This window comes from Eschrichtius robustus, chromosome X (genome assembly GCF_028021215.1).
Source record: "Eschrichtius robustus isolate mEscRob2 chromosome X, mEscRob2.pri, whole genome shotgun sequence".
Classification (NCBI taxonomy): Eukaryota; Metazoa; Chordata; class Mammalia; order Artiodactyla; family Eschrichtiidae; genus Eschrichtius; species Eschrichtius robustus.
The window spans coordinates 109,525,362-109,544,351 of record NC_090845.1 but is presented as its reverse complement, the minus strand read 5'-3'; the positions used below and the strand labels follow the sequence as shown (position 1 = coordinate 109,544,351).

General features: G+C 35.4%; 1 protein-coding gene across 3 annotated transcripts in view; it reads left to right on the top strand.

The window, feature by feature from the left end:
- Window positions 1-18,990, top strand: part of TENM1 (teneurin transmembrane protein 1) — a 570,000-nt gene that overhangs the window by 380,567 nt on the left and 170,443 nt on the right. For all 3 annotated transcript variants that reach the window (XM_068532554.1, XM_068532553.1, XM_068532552.1), the window contains exons 12-14: window positions 10,170-10,355; window positions 11,930-11,953; window positions 13,802-13,948. In XM_068532554.1, the coding sequence (XP_068388655.1) occupies window positions 10,170-10,355; window positions 11,930-11,953; window positions 13,802-13,948 (357 nt within the window). The remainder of the gene's footprint in view (window positions 1-10,169; window positions 10,356-11,929; window positions 11,954-13,801; window positions 13,949-18,990) is intronic.

Sequence of the window (18,990 nt, the reverse complement as noted above, 5' to 3'; positions counted from 1 at the left end):
GATCGAACCCTTGCCCCCTGCATTGGGAGCAAGGAGTTTTACCCACTGGACCGCCAGGGAAGTCCTAAGACAGTCGTTTCTTATCTATTCTTTATTTCTTTTCTTTTGGATATTATTACTAAATATTCCAAACACATAAAATAACATAATGAACAACTGTAAACCCACAACTTAGCTTTAAAAAGTAACAAATACAAATAAGTCCCTGTGTATCGTTTGGTGCTTCCAGCCCCCTCCCTTCCCTGCAGTGGAAGCCACTACCCTAAATTTAATCATTCTTGTACATATTTTTAGGCTTTTACAAATATGTATATACCCATAAAACTATATTGTTCTGCGTATGTTTAAATTTCATATGAATAACTTGCTTCCTTCCATTAACATTATGTTTTTAAGGTTTATCCATTTTGAGGCATGTACCTCTACTTTATTCAACTTAACTTCTGTATTTTTTTGCATTGTATGAGTACACCGAAATTTATATATCCATTTTCCTATTGATGTACATTTAGGCTGGACACACATACACACACACATACACACATCAATGAATATACTTCAAAATGTTCTTAGTCTTTTCTGTTTCATATGGATTTTAGGATCATGTTTTCAAGCTCTATGAAAACGGTTGTTGAATTTACAGAACTAGTAGAGGAAAATTGACATCTTAATGATATTGAGGTTTGTGAGCCATGAACACAGTGTATCTCCCCATTGATTGAGTCTTGGTATGTGTTCTTCAATTCAAAAAGTTTTAAATTCTTATATAAAAGAATGTTGAACTTTTTTTTGCTAGATTTGTTATTATTATGAATGAGATCTTTTTTAAAAAATTACATGTTCTAATTGGCTGTTCCTGATATATAGGCAGGCTGTTGATTTTTTTCTGTTGATCTTGTTTACAATAACTTTGCTATCCTCTCTTCCTGTTTCCATAGTTTACCTGTATATTCAATTTTGTGTCTTCCTTTCCAGACATTAAACATTTTATATTTTTGGTTACCTTATTGTGCTAGCTAAGTTCTCCAGTACCACATTGAATTTGAAGCAGCAGTTAATTGTAGTACTTCTGACTTTAAGGGAACTCTATTATTTTATTACTAAGTTTGATGCTTACTTTAGGATTTTGGTAAATCACCTTTATCATATTCAGTAAATTCCCTTTTAGTCCTATTTTGCTAAGAGATTGCATCATAAATAGGAGCTATTTTATAAATATATAATATTATATAATAATCTTTCTGTATATAAGATGATAATTTTTCTTTAATACATTATGAAATGAGATTAAAGTGAAACGGATTAATTCAATGATGAATTGCATTAATAGATTTTCAAAAGTTAAACCATCCTAGCATTCATGCCTACTTGGTTGTGATTTTCTATATGTGTGTGTGTGTGTGTGTGTGTGTGCACGTGTGTGTGTGCGTGTGTGTGTGTGCACTGCTGGTTTGATTTTCAGATCTTTTATTGGAGATTTTTGCAGCCATGTTTATAAGTGAGATTGGCCTACAAAAACGTCCCTTCTTCTTTACTTACCTTATTTTAGAACTAGATTATAGTGGTCTCATAAAATGATTCAGGAAGTCTTTTCTCTTTTTGTGTTCTCTGGTGTGACTTAAAATAGAGATTATCTATCTGTCTCTTAGAAGTTTGGCTAAATACACCTGTAAAACCATCTGGGCCATTCTCAAAGTCTTTAAGGTGTATTCAGGCTTTCTATTTCTTCTCAAATCCATTTTTTTTTTCTTGAAAAATAATCTACTTCATCTAAGGTTTCAAACTTACTGGCATAAAGTTGTTCATAGCACTCTCTCATTTATTTTTATATTTTAATCTTTAATGCTTACTTGTATCATTTCCTTTCTTTATTTCTTGTTCTACTTTGTCAAAGCTTTCTCTATTTTATTATTCATGTCAAAGACACAGATTTTGGTTTAGTTCATCTTCTCTATTGTTTCTTTTTTTCTCATTTCATTAACTTTAGCTCTTAATTTTGTTGTTTCCTCCCTTCTAGTTATATGTAGTATTTTTTCTAACTCCTTGGGTTGGATGCTTTCTTCATTAATTTTCAGTTCTTCTTTTCTACTAAATGTATGAAAGGCTGTACATTTCCTCTAAGTTACTGTCTAAGCTGTATCCCACAGGTTTTTATAAATAGTATTTTCATTGTTATTCAGTTCCTAATTTCCAATATAATTTTTATGTGATTCATAAATTATTTTAAAGTGTATTTTTAAAGAACACTTTTCTGCATTTTTTCTTTTGCTTTTTGTTTATTGATTTCTAATTTTAGTGCATTTTGCTGAAACAGCATTATCTGTATGGTGTAGAATCTTTGCCATTTGTTGAGCCTTGCGTTGTGAACTAATAATTGTCAGTTTTGTGGGTATCCTGTGTGTTCTTGAAAAGAATATGTATTGTATAGTCATACGTTTGGGGGTTCTATATATGTCCATTATATTAAAGTTGTTAATTGTACTATTCAAAGTTTCTACATCCACTAATTTTTTATCTTCTTATTCCTGATGTTGAAATTTTCAATTTGTCTTATTATAAGTATGTCGAGTTTTGCTTTATATATCTTGAAGCTGTATTTTCTTACAGGATCAGGATTGTTACATCTTCCTGGTGAATTAATCCTTTTATCATTATATAATGACTCTATCCATAATAATGTTTTATACCTTGAAATCTATTTCATCTGATAATATTATAACTACATCAAGTTTCTCTTGGTACTTTACTACAGTGCCTTTTTTCCCTTATTGCTAACTTTTCTGTATTAGTTTGTTTCAGCACATCTCTTATTAACAGAAGGAACATAACTAGATTTTCTTCTTCACTCAGTTCCAGAGTCTCACTCTTAAATTGCAAGTTCAATTTGTTTTTATTTACTAGGATTACTGACATGTTTGGATTTATATCCTATAATCTTCTTTTGTGTCTCCTATTTACATCATTTATTTTTTCATTGACTTTTACCCTTTTTCTGCCTTTGCTCTGACTGACTGGGTTATCTTCATTCTTATTTCTCTTTTTCTGGTTAAGAAGTTATATATTCTGTTTATGTTCTTTTGGTCATTATCTTTATTTTTTTTAAAGGGAGGTTTAAATTTTTTTTTTTTTTGCCAAATCAGAATATAAAATCTTTAATATATCTCTATGATAATATTTTTTAACATCTTTATTGGAGTATAATTGCTTTACAATGTTGTGTTAGTTTCTGCTGTATAACAAAGTGAATCAGCTATATGTATACATATATCCCCATATCTCCTCCCTCTTGTTTCTCCCTCCCACCCTCCCTATCCCACCCTTCTAGGTGGTGACAAAGCACCGAGCTGATCTCCCTGTGCTATGCGGCTGCTTCCCACTAGCTATCTATTTTACATGTGGTAGTGTATGTATGTCAATGCCACTCTCTCACTTTGTCCCAGCTTACCCTTCCCCCTCCCCGTGTCCTCAAGTAGTCCATTCTCTACATCTGCGTCTTTATTCCTGTCCTGCCCCTAGGTTCTTCAGAACCTTTTTTTTTTTTTGATTCCATATATATATGTGTTAGCATACGGTATTTGTTTTTCTCTTTCTGACTTACTTCACTCTGTATGACAGACTCTAGGTCTAGCCACCTCACTACAAATAACTCAATTTTGTTTCTTTTTATGGCTGAGTAATATTCCATTGTATATATGTGCCACATCTTCTTTATCCATTCATCTGTCGATGGACACTAGGGCTGCTTCCATGTCCTGGCTATTGTAAATAGTGCTGCAATGAACATTGTGGTATATGACTCTTTTTGAATTATGGTTTTCTCAGGGTATATGCCCAGTAGTGAGATTGAAAGGATGCTCAACATCTCTAATCATTAGAGAAATGCAAATCAAAGCTACAATGAGGTATCATCTCACACTGGTCAGAATGGCCATCATCAAAAAATCCACTAATTGGCTTCCCTGGTGGCACAGTGGTTAAGAATCTACCTGCCAGTGCAGGGGACACGGGTTCAAGCCCTGGTCCAGGAAGATCCACATGCCACGGAGCAACTAAGCCCATGCGCCACAACTACTGAGCCTGTGCTCTAGAGCCCGTGAGCCACAACTACTGAGCCCGCATGCCACAACTACTGAAGCCTGCGTGCCTAGAGCCTGTGCTCCACAACAAGAGAAGCCACTGCAGTTAGAAGCCCGTGCACCACAACGAAGAGTAGCCCCCACTCACCACAACTAGAGAAAGCCCGCGAGCAGCAACAAAGACCCTACGCAGCCAAAAATAGATAAATAAAATAAATAAATTTTTAAAAAAATCCACTAACAATAAATGCTGGACAGGGTGTGGAGAAAAGGGAACGCTCTTGCACTGTTGGTGGGAATATAAATTGATACAGCCACTATGGAGAACAGTATAGAGGTCCCTTAAAAAACTAAAAATAGAACTACCATATGATTATTTTATTTATTGCTTTTCAATTTTTATACTTTTTTTCTTTTTCTTGCGTTATTGCACTGGCTAGGACCTCTAGAATTATGTTGTATAGAAGTGATGATCATAGGCATCTTTTCTCAGTCTCAGTAATAGAAGAAAAGATTTCAACATCTCAGTACTAAATAATGTTTGCTGTGGGGTTTTTGCAGCTAATCTTTATCAGTTAAAGTTCCTTTTGGTCTTAATTTGCTATAAGTTTTTATCACAAATGAATGTTTAGTATTTTATCAAATACTCATTATATATCTGTGGAGATGATCATATGAGTTTTCTCTTTTATTCCATATATATGATGAATTACAATGATTGATTTTCAAGTTTTAATGCAATCTTGCATTTCTAGAATAAGCACAAATTGGTCATTATACAATTTCCTGTTGTGTAATACCAGTTTTACTGTGTTAATATTTTGTTTAGAGTTTTTGCATCCGTATTTATGAGTGAGATTGGCCTGTATTTTTTCTTATAATATACTTGTCAGAATTTTACATCAAGGTTATGCTGGACTCATAAAGCATATCTGTGAAGTGTTTTCTCTTTTTCTATTCTTTGGAAAAGTTTATTCAAGATTGGCAATTTTCCTTCCTTAAAAGTTTGGTATATTTACAAATGAAGTCATCTGAGGCTGTAATTGTTTGTGGGCGAGGGAATATTTTTCATTGTTTATTAAGGTTTTTTATAGAAACTATTCAGTTTCCTGTTTTTCTTGTGTTTATTATTGTAAACTGTATTTTTCTAGAGATTTTTTCATTCCACTGAAAGTTTTAAATGTATTGACAAAAAGTTGTTTGTGATATCCTCTTATGATGTTTTATGTCTGAAAGATCTGCAACAATGTCATCTTTTTCATTCCCGATATTAATTATTTGGGTCTTCAGTATTTTCTTCTTGGTCAGTCCCCATCAGGGATTTATCAGTTTTATTAGTCTATGCAAATCATCAAGTATTGGCTTTGTTGATCCTTTCTATCATATGTTTGTTCTTATTTAATTAATCTCAGCTCTTATTATTTTCTTCCTTATACCCTCTTGGAGTTTACTTTGCTCTTCTTTTTCTAATTTTTTAAAATTGGATGCTTGGGTCATTGTTTTCCAGGTGGTTTTCCTTTCTACCTTATAAGTTTTCCTGTACATAGGGACTGAGTTATATTACACAAAATTTGATATGTGGTACCTTCATTTTCATTCATTTCAAAATATTTTCCTATTTCCATGATGATTTCTTCTCTGTTCTGTAGTTCATTCAGAAGTCTATTTCTTAATTTCCAAATTATATGGATTTTATAATTATCTTTTGTTACTGATTTCAAGTTTAATTCCATAGTAGGTAGAAAACATGCTATATATAATTTCAATACTTAGAAATACGTTGAGACTTGCTTTATAGCCTAGCATGTGGTCAATATTTGTAAATGTTCTATGTGCACTTGGAATTTCTGTGTATGTTGTAGTTATTTAATGCAGTGTTCTGTATGTATCAATTGGATCAAATTTGTTAATCATGTTGGTCAAATATTCCATATTCTTTCTAAGTCGTCTGCTTGTTCTGTCAGTTAGTTAATGAGAAAGGGGATCATAAAAGTCTCTGACTATAATTGTGAATCTGCCTTCTCTTTTTTGCTCCTTCAGTTTTGCTTCAATATTTGGCTTGGTGTTTTCTTCAGTATTGGAAATTTCCTAGCCATTATCCAGTCAAGTATTTTTTCTGTCCCCATGAGACTGACAAAAGCTTTACCCAACCTTTGAGCCTTCCAGCTGCATCTACCAGAATTGACAGACACTTCTAGAAAAGAAGCATCCAAAAATATCAGACACCTCTCTGGGTTTTCGTTTTCTCCTGGAACTTGGCCCAGCAATTCTTTACCCTTTTGTGAATTCTAGTAGTAACATCCAACAAATTTTAAAATATATTTTGTCTAGATTTTCTAGTTCTCATCAGAAGAGAATAGTAAAAATTACTTAGGTCACAATCACTAGAAACAGAGCTCCACCTTTACATTTTTATATGCATACTTGACAAAGTATCTCTTACCTAACTCCTGAAAAATACAAGGCTTTAGAAATATTGAACACAGGGCACTCCATTGCACGTATTATGATAAGGTAATATTTTATTTCACTACTGTTTTCTAACCCCCCAATTGTTATTGTTGTTGATGTTGTTGTTGTTACTATTATATAGTCAATGCTTCTTTGCCATCTCTCTGGGCTAGTGGATAGTTTATTAGTCCCCATCTCATTGAGATTGCAGCTTTTCAGGGGTTGTCCTTGCTTTCTGCAGGAGTTTCCGTACAACTCCCCATCTTAAATGGACCAAAGACCTCATCTCTTTTCCCTTTGTGGACATAGATACCCAAGCCCCTGGTCATTACTGGGTATAATAACCCCTCTATGCTGCCAGAGGGTTGACTTATATGCTTACGTCTTTGACTGTTAGCATCCTCTTTGCTTCCAGCGTTTGAGAATTTCTCTTTCTTGTGAGCTAAGACATGCAATTTTAAAAATTATTACATTATATTCAGCATTTCTAAGGGTTTATATCAAGGTGGTTTAAAGATAGCCTAGTCTGCCATTTTGCCAATACTGTTCATTTAGTTCTGAACAGTGAATAAATTCTAGATGAATACTATTTCATCTAGTCCTACTACTTTTCAGGAAATCATCAGAATGATGTACTCCTATGTCTAAAATTTATAGTTGTATAAAGCAATATAGGCAAAATGTTTGCCTCTCATTGTTTCAGTCAGCTCTGGCTTGATTGGCTTTGACCAATTTAGCTTTCTAATCTTAGAAAGGCCCTTTCAGTTCAGCTTTTAGTGTCTTAAGGGAGGCCATTAAGGGGAGCATAATTACAATATCAAATTCACTATAAGAACTGAATTTTAAAATCCAGATTATCAATCATAGATTCAGAATCAAGATATAGAGTGTTGGTGCTAATTCAAGATTAACCTACTTGAGCTACCATTTATTAGGCTAAGTCCCCCCTTTTTGGTGTTGTCTGGGTCCTAGACTTTTCTCACAACCTGGTGATCCCACACACAGTTTTCTATTCACTCTTCCACCCAGTGCAATCTGGCTTTACAACTACCACTTTATCAATACAGCTCTTCCTAAAGTTACCAACAATTTCCATGTGGTAAATCTAATGGGTACTTCTCTGCCCATGTCTCACTTGACCTCTGAGCAATATTTTTTATGTAACTGAAACCATTAGGTGGCACTTCAGGGGCTCCGAGGAGCTCCAGTTCTTTATGTCTCAACGCAGAAAGAATTCAGCAAGAGGCAAAGTGATAGATAAGAAGTGATTTATTAGAATAGGACATTTGTGAGGCTTACAAGCAGGTGGGCGAGAGGGTGCCACACCCCAAGAACTTAGTGGGCTACAGTTTTATAATCAAAGGAAAAGTGGGGAGGGGGAGAAAACCACCTTCTTCCTCATTCTTGAATAGACATCAAAATTCCATTGTCCTCAGTTCCTCCTCCACGTCGGGTGGGGGAGTTTTCTTGTCCCTACATGGTCAAGCTGGAACTGTCATGGTGCAATGGAAATGAGCAAAAAGGCAGTAACATATACTAAAATATGTTAAATCATTTCAGCTTTTAGTATAATGTCACCTTTTCCTTATATTTTTGTTTTTAGTGCGCGCAGAGGAGCGTGTCCTAGTAATCATTAACTTACTGAGCTCACTGGGAAGGATGTGGGTCTCATGCCACCATTGTTTTATTGTTTGGGGGCATGTCTCATGTTTCTGTAACCTGGTTTTGTTGCTAAGCAAGCCTGCTTGGTTTTGTGGTTAAGCAAATCTGCTTTCTTGAGTGATCATTAACTTACAGGGGTCTCCTATACTTTTTTCTTTACTTATAATCCCCTAGTGGGATTAACTATTTAATCACCTACTTTGGCCCTTTACTCTGTCCCTATGATAACTACCCCCTTCTTCTTGAAAAAGTGTCCTCTTGGCTTTAGCTATACCACAATCTATTAGATTTCCTCCTATCACTCACTGCCCTCTCCTTCTCAGTCTCCTTTGATGGTTCCTCTTTTTCTACCTTATCTTTAAATCACGGAACACCTCAGGGCTCATTCCTTAGGGGATATCATCTGGTCTCAAACTTAAATGCTAAATACCACCTATATGCTAATGGTTGCCAATTTCATATCTCTAGCCCTGGCCTGTCAAATTCATATATCTTACTGCTTAATTGACATCTTCATTTGGCTATCTATACGTTATCTCAATGTTAATCTGTTTGATCTTCCATCTTATTCTTCCTTTATCCTTTTCCATTTTGTTAGTGACAACATTACCCACCCATTTGTTTAAGCCAAAACTTTTATTTTTCACTTTCCTTCATTTCCTGTATCCCCTCTTAAGGAAATCATATTGGTTCTACCTCCAAAATATATCTCAAACTGCCCAATGACCCTGTCAGGTGTAAATATTATTTCTTTCATTGTGTAGTTACACAAGCAGAGATTAAGAAAGCATGTTAGTAATTTGCCTAAGGATACGCAGCTTTTATGCAGAGGAATTCTTATTCCAAACCATTTACTCTTTCTATGATATCTTGACCCTCAAAGAATACTTGTGAATGAATTAGTGAGTATATTGATCCAGATAGTAATAAAATTCATAATCATGGCTTTATCAGAAGAATATTCTCACCTACTGAAAAATAACTCTGCTATCTATAGAGTAGAAACCTTTGTTACATATGAAGAGCTTTGTTACATGTAATACAGGGTAATACTTATATCATCATATGTCAATATCTATCAATATATAAAACCAGTTTCAGAATTTGAGACTATGAAAGATAGACAACTTGGCTTCCAGAACACCTTCTTTTTCATTCAAGGATATGTGGCCAATTGTACCCAAAACCTATTGCATTCTCTCGATAGGCTTTTATCTCCCTTCTGCTCCTCCAGCAAGGGAATTTGATGAAGAAACAAGCTAGCCAAACTTTTATTTTGGTTTTCTACTGTCATGATTTTATTAATATTCAGTGTTTCTCAAAAAAATGTCAAGGATACAGAAGAGAGAAACTGGGCAGAGCTAATAATACACCTTGATTATATTGGCTAAATATTGAATGGCATTTTGAGATAAGAAGACTGTGTGTTTTAATCAACCAAGAGTCACTTTAAATCCTTAAAATAAATGCAAATATTGTTAGTATGATCAGAGAAAGCAGTTGATTAATGTCACTGGCAGCTTTACCTCTTGTATATTATGAATTTTATTAGAAAGCTATCATCTTTCTGATTGTAAAACCCGAATGAAGTTAGGGCACTGTGTGTTTTCCCCAGTGATTTCCTTGTAGCATCACAAAATCCCTACAACATTATCTGTAATCTTAATGAATGTTTAGTGAAAACCGCTTGACATTTGTTTGGCACTGACTTCATTTCCAAGCCTTGAATGCTCTTATCATTTTGTGGACTGCTCAAAAGCAATATGATTTAGAGTTTATTTTATACATAGAGATATAACTACCTTTTTTAACAGAGTTCCTTGTACATTCACTCAAATGCTAGAGGGCTTTGTGACATTTTGTTTATATATTTTAAATACAGGTATAGACTGAGATTTTGGTAATTCTAATGTGTTTTTGAAAGAGTAGACTCTGGTTGTAATAAATTATGTAAATACATCTTCTTTGAATTCCCCACAGAGCTCTGTACCATGGAGTGTGGTAGCCATGGAGTCTGCTCAAGGGGAATTTGCCAATGCGAAGAAGGTTGGGTAGGACCAACATGTGAAGAACGCTCCTGTCATTCTCATTGTGCTGAGCATGGCCAATGCAAAGATGGAAAATGTGAGTGTAGCCCTGGATGGGAGGGCGACCACTGCACAATTGGTAAGTACCACCATACTCTGAACAAAGTAAATTGGATTAATTGAAGAAGTAAAGCAGTCTAGCAAGTCAATCACCAAGCTGTTTGTAGAATTTGAGGTGGGAAGAGGGAAGAAGTAGGAGGGCTGGCCATAAGTTTGAAAGTTTCCTTAACTGGGAGGTTTCCTGTTTTGTTGATAATATCTTACTTATTTCTGTGTCTTTTCCTTTCTCATTACTTCAGTATTCTTTATATTTTCTGCTTTCAAGTGCTTTGAGTTACTCAAATGAAAGATGACACATTAGAATATAGTGTCATTAGTTAATAAGAAAAGTGCTTTTGTTGTAAAGGTAACATTCACTGGCCATTTTTCCTTTTGAAAAGTATAGGTTGTTTTGGTTGAAAGCACTTAGAGGCAATTTCATTAAATGGGACTACTTTATCAGGGGCCATTCAATATCATTAAGGGCTGTCTTTAATGTGTATAAGGAAGACACTCCTGACCTGCCATCAATAGAACATCTGTGTTGAATTGTTTATTGGGTAGTATAGAGAGTTTGTACCAAGGCATCCACCCTCCCTCATCCCTTGTCACCAATTTCACTAATTTTCAGGCTGCTTCCTGGGAGAACACCTGTGGGTGTGAGAAAGTCTATGTAATAATTAATCTATCACGTGGTCTTCACACCATAAAAAACACTAATAATAATGAAAGTTTCATTTATAAAATACTTTTTTCTGAGAAAAATATCAAAGCCCTTGGCACACACATGTATCTGCCACAAAGGTTCCCTGTATGTATACAGAGGGACAAATATGATTACCATTGTTCAGCTAAGGAAAGTGGGTCACAGAATGTTCCAGTGTCATTCTATGAGCACACAGAAAATTCGTACAGTGCAAAAGCAAGCGTGGGCCTCTGGATACACAATTCATTGTTTATGGGCTTTTTTTCCCCTCTAGACTGTAATACAGCTTTCATTTTTAGGTGATTTTTGTTATAATGGTTGGAACCTGCCAAAGTAATGTATAATATATATAATATATATAACATATAATTTTAATAAACTGCATTACTACTCAACTACAGTCAGTCTTGTTCTGTGACTGTGGAAAATACTTAAGATTCATTAAATAGGTGGTGAGGGGTGAGATTCAGATGCAGCTTAAGTAATTACATTCCTGCACTAGAGTAAGTTTATTGCCTTCACATAGGAGGATTTAAATATTGTCATGATTACCAAAGGTGGTTACTCCAGAACTCCCTTCTAAAGATATTACTAATAAGAAGTTCAAACTAGCACTCTTTCATGAGTTATTACTGAAATGTAAAAATGCAGTTCTTATACTTCTAATGAAATATGACACTTTTTTAGGAAGCCTAATAGAGTTTCTTGCAGAAAAGCCATTAATATCTTTCCCACAGAAAATATTATTCACAAACTACACAGGCCAGTGTACCAACTTCTGAGCTGCAGGCATTTCAGAACTCACAGTTTGCTGTTCTCCCAGGCAACAGATGGTAAACCATTAGTACTTGTTGTATAGCTTTGGTCTCCCAGAAATTCATTCAATCACTGTTTTCCCCCCTTTTTAGCTCACTACTTAGATGCTGTCCGAGGTAAGCCTGTTCTCTCTAGTTTTATAACAGAAAAATATTTTAAACCGAAAATATGCATGTGGGAAAGGAAGTGTTGGTGGGGTTTGGGTGTTGTTTGTTGTTGTTTTTAATGTTGGCAGTCTTACTTAAGTGCAATATTGTCAGGTTCATGCTGTAATAGACGTAAAAGTAATTTGCTTTCCCAATACCAAAGATTCATTTTTTGCCATAGAGTTTAATAGACTGATAAGCAGTTTTAAGAATTATTTTTCTTTGTCTTGATGTCGAGGGGTGTGTGTGTGTGTGTGTCTGTTTATATGACAGAGAGGTAATTATTAAATGAACTAGGTTTAGGTAGACAGCTGAACTTTTTCTCTAACATAACAATATAGCTTTAAGTCCGTGTAGAGTATCCTTACAAGGGCAGAAGAATTATTCCCCTGTTAGTACCTCATCATCCATCCCCACCAGGGATCTGCATTCGATAGAGACTGCAAGGGTTTTTCTGTCAGATTTCCTGGTGCCTTTCATTACCTCAGCCTCAGAAGGTTGAAAATGTCCTACTCAAATTATCCCTAATTTCTCTTTATCCACTGTATGTGCATGAGAATGGAACTAGATAAATTTCTTTCTTAATCTTATACATGTGGGTGAGGAATATATATATAATCTTTTCATATTTTCTAACAGCCATCTGTCATTTTATTTTAAAGTCTTTTCTTCTTCTGGTCTGTTGAGAGTTGCTAGGAAAACCATTTGCAAGAAACACTGGATTACTTCTACAGATTTAAAAAAAAATTCTTTTGCTTTTTATACTTCTGGAATTTTCTTTCAAAGACAGAAAATGGAAAGAATATTGATTGGACTCTCTCCTGTAAAATCCAGATCTGGTCCTGCGTTGCTACTGGGGAAATTTCCAGAAGCTATATGCCATTATTGCTCTCTCTGTTCATCTGCCCACTGAGCACTTGGGACATGCAGAGTTGCCCTTTGGAATAGCCTATTTCTGAACCACTGGTAGAAAGAGTAGGTCATCCCTGAGAAATTAAAAGTCTAAATAGAGACCATCGTTAGTGTTTGTGGTTAGGGTTATCAATGGATAGAAGTCATTTAAGCATTATAATTTCCTCTTGACTATATTTATCCAGTTATTCTCTAGAATTCTGAAAGTCTAAATTTGGTGTGCATTAATTCCATAAATATTTGTTGAGCACTTACTACAGGTATACTATTATGCTAGTTTCTGAGAGAGATACCAGATAAGTAAAAAAATCAATCCTTAGCTTTCAGATCAATAATAATCTTGAAGAGAAAAGCTGAATAGATGTAAAGCAACTGCAGCACATTTCTAAGGCACCATGTGGGCAATTAATGGTATGGTCTGAACTGTATACCAACATACCTAAGTCCTGAAGCAACATCTCACAAGGGAAAAATCAGCCCAGAGTAGCAGTAGTTAGGAGAAGTATCTCTTCATAGAAACTGCTGTCTTTTCCCAACTTTTTGGCCATAACTAGATACAATATCATCCATCCAGTTTTGATTGAGATGAGGAGATACCTTTTTCGAAAAGAAACAGAAAACATGTCTTGTCCCCATCATAGTTTTTATCCTGTCTGAATCAGAGGTTGGGAATTGGGTTTAGCATTAATAATGTTTAATTGGCTCTCTAAGGAAAAGCACAGCAGAGTAAGGGATAACAAGTTCCCTGGGAAGGTGGTATAAGCATGCAAGCTCCTCTTCCATTTATTCAACACCTCATCTGAATGGAGCCCAGATGATTCGATTTTTCCCTCTAGGCAGATACATCATTGTTGGCCAATCCCATTCTGATGTCTCTGAATTTGTTACTCTCTGCTGTCTTTTCAGATGGCTGCCCGGGGCTCTGCTTTGGAAATGGGCGATGTACCCTGGATCAAAATGGTTGGCACTGTGTGTGTCAGGTGGGTTGGAGTGGGACAGGCTGCAATGTTGTCATGGAAATGCTTTGTGGAGATAACTTGGACAATGATGGAGGTGAGTCATTTATTAAATGTTCATGAAAGAAAGGAATAGCCCAGCCTCTAGCACAGTGATGACCAATCTGGCCAAGAGTGAAAATTAGGAATCCTCGGTATAAACAGTATAAAGTCATACTATTTTGTAAGTCTCAGTTTATTGAATATTTACAGTAACCAGGCAATACTCCAAACTCTTTCCATGTATTATATCTCATTTAATTCTCACAATAATGCTATCAGGTATGGGTACAATTTTCCCTGTTTACAAATGGGAAAACTAATGCTTGGAGTGGGGATGGTAAGTGACTTTTCCAGGATCACACAGCTAGAAAGTAACAGAACCAAGGTTCCAATTCAGGGCTATATGACTTCAGTTTCTGTTTTCTTAATTGTTACAACCATGCTGCCTCCCATATCTGTGGCATTTATTCTACTAAATTAAATCAACGTACTACTGTCTAAACTGTCAGATGCTAGTGTAGCTTGCACTACACACGTCGTGAGGTAGTTTTCTTTGTTCTTAGTTATTTAGAGCTCCCTCTTGTGTCTTTACCTTTTAGTACCACTTTACATCTTTCAAAGGACACAGCATCATGACAATTCACAGTAGAATATTTTACATTTAATTCAAGAGCTGCACATGTTTTAGAAAGCCATATGTGGCTCCAAGGCCTCAGGGTAACCACTTCTGTTTTAATCAAGCAAACAAAGGCATCTAATACATTGTACAGTCAGGCCTCAAAACAGCCAGATCACCTCTGAATGAGCCTAAAACAACAAATCCTCACTTTCCTCTTACTTTCTACTCAAGAAAACATGAAATTGACAAAAATTTTTATTTCTAATTTCTGTATATTAACTTAAAATGAAGTACGTTGTTAAATTTGACTCCTCAAGGTTTCTATTTGTGCTTAGACAATTATATACCTTGTCATTTGAATCCAAATGGGGCTTAAAACAATAAGATAGCAGTCATCGTTTAAGCACCAAATTAGGTGTAAAAGTGTCTTCTTTTATTGTTCTGGCTAACAGTTTACCTTTAAAAGTTATAAGACCTTATGAATTTTAAGTAGAAGCAACTTTCTGATTAAGAGCACAGGGCTTTGAAGTTAGAATTTCTGGGGTCAAATATTAGCTCTGCTATGTACTTCTGGCTGTAGGGTTTGGGAAAAGTTTCTTGCTATCTCTGTGCTTCAATTTCCTTACCTTCCAAATGGGGCTGATAATAATAATAACTGTCTAATAGGGTTGTTATAAGAATTAAACAAGATAATTCATGTGCACTACTTAAAGGATGATAAACTACACCAATCAACGCACATGTGCACACGTGCACACAAACACACACACACTAAATTTAGGATAACAGACCATTTTCTGAAGAGACTGTTTACTTCCTATCTAAATTGAAATTTTTGTTGGGGAGGCCAGAGTGAGATTTTCAATTAAATGGTACACTAATCAACCATTTACTTGACTTCTGTGGTCTGCCAAGACTCATTTTCTTTTTTTGTTTTTTTCAAGACTCATCTTCTACACCCACCATTCTCAGTTCATCATTTAAGTCCCAACTCATATCTCCCATATCCAAGCCATATCTCCCATGATACCTCTGACATCCACCACCCCAATCTACCATGGTGTTTATCATATGCACCATACAATCAAGCACTAAATTATATCCTGTCTATATTGTTTCCTTATTACGTGTTAAGTATGACCCAGAGTCCATAGTTTGATGCCCAGTATAATTACTAATAATATTAGCTCACTTGTATTCAGGGTTTACTATGTACAAGGCACTGTGCTGAGTCCTTTCTGTGAATAATTTCACTTAATCCTCATGAGGTAGAAACTACTATTAACACTACTTTACAAATTAGGAAACTGAGGCACCGAGAAGTTAAATAAATTGCTCAAGATCATATAGAAAGTAAACGATAGAGCCAGGGTGTAAACCTAGGTGGTCTGCTTCATTCCAAAAAAGATTGGAGGCAGTAATGGAGATTTCTCAATTGATATATTGATTAAAATGTTATGCTCAGAAAATACATTAACAACCTATGCAAGTATAATTTCTTTCTTTCTCTCTTTCTGTATTTATTTGTTTTTGGCTGCGTTGGGTCTTTGTTGCTGCACACAGGCTTTCTCTAGTTGCGGTGAGCAGGGGCTACTCTTTGTTGCGGAGCACGGGCTCTAGGCACGCGGGCTTCAGTAGTTGTGGCTCGCGGGCTCTAGAGCACAGACTCAGTAGTTGTGGCGCACGGGCTTGGTTGCTCCGTGGCATGTGGGATCTTCCTGCACCGGGGCTCGAACCCGTGTCCCCTGCATTGGCAGGCGGATTCTTAACCACTGTACCACCAGGGAAGTCCCAAGTATAATTTCTGACTCAGGGTTGAGCTAAAATAAGTTTCCTGCTTAATAAAGTACAGCTTGATAAAAATAATTGAATAATTATCAAGCATTTTCTATGGCCTCAAGGTCACCTCAAGGGAGCCAAAAATGTTTAAGGAATGGATCAATTAAATATTAATGAAATAATGGATTATCAGTTTTCAATATCTGTGGTATATATAGATACAAAAGGTATAGAAGATGTTGCTGAATGTGTATTGGCCTATGAACATTCCTTTAAAACTGTGTATCTATGTGGGAATCAAAAATCAAAGACCCTGATGTGAGTTTAGTGTATTTTTATGATTGTCTCTTTAGGGAGTAGCAGGGGGAGGCTCCTAGAGATATTCAATTACCATTTTTTCCTTTGGTAGGATTAAGATGATACTGATGACAAATAAATGTTTAGTTCTACTTTGACATGGAAAGATGGATTAAATAACCTCTGAAGGCCTCATGACTAAGATTTTGGACAATAAATCCATTTTTATACTGTTTAAGTAACATCCCTAAGAATATATTAAATGCCCTTCATTTGGTGGTCTCAGCTTTCCAGCTATCCAGAATGGCTGGATTCATTTCCAGCCATCCAGAATGATTGTATATGCCTAATGATTAGTATTTGCATACTTGTTTGTGCATGTATGTGTGTGAGTTTTAACTAAATCAGAAAGTGCCAATTGAACCTTTTGGGGGAAAAAAAAGTGGTCCTAATTTTTTAAATGTTAATTCTTAAGAAATCTTCCCAGTCAAAAAAAAAAAAAATCACTTTCAAGCAGTTGCTTCAAGTAGCTGCTTCCTGATTACTCCATATCATTGCTGATACTTAAAGAATGGCAGGATTTTTTTTTTTTTGCATTCTAATCAGCTTTGAATACTCATTAGTATTACTGCTACTTCCTGAAGCTTTGACTTTAGTTACACTCTGATTCAATGCATTGTGACTCTTAGTAACTAATTGGGCTCATTGAATATGTGGGTGACATAGGTCTAGGAACTACCTAAGAGCTTCTTGAATAATAAAAACAGAACTAAGAACAAATAACCCTTGGATTTTTTTCTTAACATGCAAAAAAATTGAAAACTGTCTTTTACATTGTATATTTAAGAACTAATTACTATAGAAATCACAAATCTATCAAGTGTCTTGACCTCATGTATCCCTTTAGTCAACAAGCACATACCATGGACACAACCTTGTGCTTGGAAGAGGAGACTTAACCTTATGGTGACCACATTTTCATGTGTTCATCATGTGTCCTGATTTAGGGTTTGAAAAATATAATCACCATACATTACATGCACATATGAATTGACATGAGAAAAAAAGTTTAGACATTATATTAACTGAATCAGAATAGCTAAAACAAAGAATAGTGAGAGCAAGCTAGAACTATCAGATGTTAAAATAATATTTTAAAACTATGATAATTAAAACAAAATGGTACTGATGTAAGCATAGACAGATCAGTACAACCGAATAAAAGCTCAGGAACACACCGCGGTACAAATATTTAGGATATTATAAAACCAGCATCAAAAATCAGTGGGGAAAAGAAACATTATGAAATAGGTGGTGCTGAGACAACTATTAAGGAAAAATAAAACTTAGATTTTCAATTCATACCATATTCCAAAAGAATAAAATAAATAAAAACACTCCAGCTGATTAATGAGTTGAAGGCAAAAGAAAACTCAAACACAATTAGAAGAAAATATAGGTGGTAGATCTCAAGATTGGAAGGGACTTCTTAAACATAAAAGCTAGGAAAGAAACCACAATAGGAAAAAAATTATAAGTTGGACTTCATAAAAGTTTCCAACTTCTTTGTATTCTTTGGCTAAGTTTATAGACCATCCGACATCTATTTGGAGATACCAAAATCTGCATTGTCTGATATGGTAGCCACTAGCCACATATGACTATTTAAATACAATTTAAATAACATTAAAAATTCCATTTCTCAGTTGCACTAGCCACATCTCAAGTGCTCAACAGTCACATGAAGCTAGCGACTACTGTGTTGGTGCACATCTAGAGCATTCCTATCAATGGAGAAAGTTCTATTGGATAGCGCTGATCCAAATGTTTGACTCAAAGATTTAATTACCTTTCAGCCAAACATTTCAGATTGGGCACCCAATTTTCCATTCATTCATTACTACTTTGTGCCGAGTATTGTGCTTGACACTGAGGAGAAAATGTCAAACAAGTTTCTGCCTTCATGGAGCTTATGGTTTAGGTATTAAACAAGAAACCACACAAATAACTATATATTTACAATTGTTTAGAGTGCTATAAAGTTTTTAGAGTGCTATAAACATGTATAGCAGGACCTAACCAAGTCTATGTGGCAAGGGAGGCCTCACATGAGTCAGGGGAAGAATGTTCCAGGCCAGGGAAACAGCATGTACAAATGCCCTGAGGTGGAAATATACTAGACTCTTCTAGAAAGTGAAAGGTAAGTCATTGTGGCTGGAATACAATGAGTCAGGGAGAGATTGGTGGGAGATGAGAATATAAAGGTAGGCACTGGCCAGATTATACAGAACATTGTAAATTTTTAAAGATCTTCAGCTATCAAAGATTACATTTTAGTCCCTCAAGTCATAGAGGAAGGAAGGTGACTTCTGATACTGTGGAACGATTGTCACGGAGGTTAA